This window comes from Aotus nancymaae, unplaced genomic scaffold, assembly GCF_030222135.1.
Source record: "Aotus nancymaae isolate 86718 unplaced genomic scaffold, 86718_ANA_hifiasm-v0.15.2.pri h1tg000011l, whole genome shotgun sequence".
NCBI classification, from domain to species: Eukaryota; Metazoa; Chordata; class Mammalia; order Primates; family Aotidae; genus Aotus; species Aotus nancymaae.
The window spans coordinates 37,766,057-37,770,000 of NW_026988422.1; the positions used below are offsets into that span (position 1 = coordinate 37,766,057).

Sequence of the window (3,944 nt, forward strand, 5' to 3'; positions counted from 1 at the left end):
GCCCCGACGGTCTCCATTCTCATCACAATCTGACCGGCCTCCCCCCTCAGACCACCATTTCCCTCCCGCGGCACCTTCTCCCAGTCCGGGCCCCGAAGGAGGGGGCCCGCCTGGGTGCGCGACGCCCTGAGTGGATGACTTCAACTGTAACTGGGACCGGCCCCCTGCTGCCCCCATAGTTTGCAACACGTTGGTCTAACTCTAACATACACGCCCCGGAAAGGCCAGATGAGGGCCGAGGTAGCCCTCTGCACCCCACTCTGCCGCAGCCCAAGCCTCTGTCCTGCCTCATCCTAGGCTCCAGGACGCACGTCCGCACCAACCCCGCTGGGTGGGCAGCGGGGGCTGCAGCCTGGACTCTGGGGCCACTCTGCGCATCCAGACACCCGGACACCGGACTTTCTAACAGAGTGGCAACTTGTAGCCGGGAGTCCAGGCTCCTTATCAAATTGCTGGCCTGCTAGACTAATGGGGAACTTGTGGAGGATCCCTGTCCAGTCCCTTTGAAGGAAGGTCCCTCCTTTGACAGCTGCTAGAGATATTAGCCACATTTCCCTTCCCAAATCTGCTCCGGGTTAACAGGCCCGCGGGGGTGGGAGGAGGTGAGGAGGCAGGAGGGTCTTGGTGGACTCCAACGAGGGTGAGAGGTGGGAGGCGTGAGGGGTGCTGACCTGGGGGGTGGGATAGAGGAGGGGTGGACGGAAGACACAGACTTTCCTGGTCTTTTCTTTTTCGTTTAAAATGTGGCTTCTTGCTCAATTCCCAACCCTTAACAGATGGCGACTGCAGTTCTCTCAGAATTTCTTAAAGAAAGGGAAACCTTTGGAATTTATTTCTGCTTTTGCTTTTTCATATAAATAAAAAAGTGTTTTTATATTACTCTTGTTTTGGAGAACATAAGCAATTTTATTCAGACTACAGTATTTCCTTTAACACTATATGGTTGTCAAAACACCATTCCCAGTTTCTTTGCTTTTGACAGCTGAGTCTTTCTTAAATATACCCAAATCGGAACTCTTTACACTAAATAGTAAACCCGAGATAGGAGCAAGTGCCTTCCGGGGTGGTGTAAAAAAAGCATTATAAAACTTGGACAAATCTATCATTTCTCTTTCTTAGATTGGGGTTGGGGGTGGGGGAGAGCAAGGTAATGCAAACCAATATTACAATTATCATTCATCTTCAAACGTTTAAGAGGGTTAAAGTTAACAGGATAGGATGTGGGTTTGGTGAAGCAAGTAAGCATGAGATGACTTTATTCATTAAAACCAAGGATTGAAAGCTCTGGGCTCTAAACTTCAATGAGATAACTTAATAATTTCATAAAAGACATCCTAAACATGAGCCAATTACCAAGTAAACCCTTCAGCATTTACTGAAAGAAAAAAAAAAAGTTTTTTTTTCCCCCAGCTGATGTGAGAGTTGATTTATAATGGCGAATTTTCAGTTTACATAAAAGCATTTAAAGTAAAAACCGGCAAATATTTAGAATTTACAAAAAGACTTCATGTAAAATAGAATAGCAAAAATGAGAGGGACGCTAGCTCTTTTTTCCAAGTGGCACAGAATTTCTCTACTAAGTTAGTTTGTGTCAGAAGCATTATTTCTATGTTTAAACAGCAACACATCACTTAAACTGATAAATGTATTTATAAAAATTCCACCTAACTAAAATACAGAACAATAGAAGTTTATTTCCTTGTTCATTTATATAGAACTTCCAGAAATGCAGTCTGAAATGGAAAGATGGAAGAGCCCTAAATAAGATATAACTATGGATTTCTTCCAAGTTTAAGTTTGTAGAGACAGTGAATTGTTTCCCTATCCGGTTGACATCACATATCTAGCTAACATTCATTCCTTCTAAACAAAGATTCCAAATTTAAGTACAAAATTCCAGGATAGTATATTTATTTGAAAATTGAGGGGACATGCAAATACCTCACCCTTTTTGCACACTTTAGCAGACACTGTGCAGCATCAATAAGCTAATGATACAGACTTCCAGGAATGTTGCATAAAATTTTGAAAATGGCATTATACCATCCATTTGTTTTGTTTTCAGAGAAATATGTAAGTTTAGTTATCAAATCACCACACTAGCATCCCTGCACATGGAGGTGTCTGAAATAAAAATATACCACAGTATAATTTATAAAATATTAGTAAGTAATCTTTTAAAGTCAGCATTTCAAACTCCATAGAAGTTGTTTACTTATCTATGAACACCCATATGTAAATTGTCATTTACATATCCAACAATATTGTAGTAAGACCGACAGAGAAAAAACACAGGCAGATAAATTACCTTTGAGCACAGACATTATTTCTTATGTTGTAAACTTAACCCTGAAAAGTCCTTTATTCTGGCAGAGGATGACCATGAAAAGCTTTATCTGAAAGTATATATGTTTTAACATCATGCATCTAAAAAGGAGATTGGCATGTTCAAGGGGATCTTTCAACCTGGCTCATCACGTACACATAGTTTCGTACCTTCAGCAGCTTTCTGCTGGTGGAACGTATAGGCCCAACAGACGTTGAAAGGCTACAGATGATTACCTTAAAGATTACTGATAAGTTTAAAATATACTCAACTGCTGGGGGGAAAAGCTGTCACCTGCCTTTAACACTGTATAGAGTCGGCATTGTGCAACCTTGTCCTAAAACCATTAAAAACGCAAAAGCCTAACAAAAAATCAAAAATGAAATATTTATTACCGCATTTTGTGACTTAACACCTTTTTTTTTAACATAACGTCACAGTCCTCATACAAGTATTTTAATGTAAATTTGACAAAGCTTAAAGGTAACAGCATTTTCTTCTAGTGAGGAACACGTGCTGAGAAAAGAAGAATTCATGGACATACAATACCAATTCCACAGCAGATCTGATACTAGCAAAAACATTCTTTTTTTTTCAATTGAGGTAAACACATAGAATATCTAACATGAAACAATTAATAGACCGAACTCTGTACGAAGTTTGTTACAGTATTCTCTTGCTCCTTTTTATCCCCCAAGCTTTGAGTTTCTGATAAAGTCCTAGTTATGGTTCAACGACCATTAATAACTTTTTTGTGTTGAGGAAAGCTGCCCAACTTAAGATTGTTTTGTCCACAACCAAGGCTCAGAACTCCTGGAAAAGAAGCTCCTGCTCTGTCTTTAAATCTTCATTGGCAAGCTCTTTGAAGAAGAGTCCCCCCAAAATAAGAAGAAGAAGAATTGGCTTATGAAGCACGAACTATAAAGATCTGTTTGAAACTAAAGGACACATTTATGGAGGAACAAAGGCCGGGCATGAAAACACATTCTTGAAGCTGGAGTTCGAGTGATGAGGTTCAGCCAAACGTTCATCATGATCTCCAGCGTGGTTCTTTTCTCATTGGCCCAACAGGTTTAAAATATATACCACAGTCTCTCCTGGATAGTGAATTCACTGATGAACCAAAACAGTCATTCTTTTGGGAACAACACACATAGTGTGGAAAACAAGGATATATTTTTTTTCTCTTCTAAAACTATTTGAGGCAACATAACGGCGTGATCAACAGAAATGTACAAGTTTAACTTAGTTCCTATGTTTATACTACAGTAGTTATAACTCTCGGAGTCTTTTTCCAGAGGATCTTTACATGGACAGAATCGTCTCAGTCAGCCCATGATTTCACATTTGTGTTCTTGTCGCATTGGTCCTCTGTTGCTTGATGAAAAATGACAAAAGTAAAAAATAATCACAGCTGTCTGGAATTTCATATTAAGTGTCAACATCTGGTCAAAGTTCAGAAAGTCTTAAAATAGTTTTTGCGTGTGTTTCCTTTTCCCTTGAGTTCCCTTATACTATTGGGCATGAATGTCCATAACCTGTCCTCCAACATTGGGATCTACAGAATTTAACATTGTGGGGCTCTGTGCTGACATAGTCATTCCAGGGTGGGTAGGGG

At 40.2% G+C, this 3,944-nt stretch overlaps 1 protein-coding gene across 6 annotated transcripts in view; it reads right to left on the minus strand.

Annotated features, from left to right (window-relative positions):
• Positions 1 to 2,694: 2,694 nt before the first annotated feature.
• MEIS2 (Meis homeobox 2) overlaps positions 2,695 to 3,944 on the minus strand; it is a 209,091-nt gene continuing 207,841 nt past the window's right edge. For all 6 annotated transcript variants that reach the window (XM_064374835.1, XM_064374832.1, XM_064374831.1 and 3 more), the window contains one exon: positions 2,695 to 3,944. This exon is cut by the window's right edge and continues 183 nt beyond it. Coding sequence is in view for 3 of the 6 variants with exons in the window: in XM_064374832.1 (XP_064230902.1) it covers positions 3,841 to 3,944 (104 nt within the window). In the remaining 3 variants the exon portion in view is untranslated.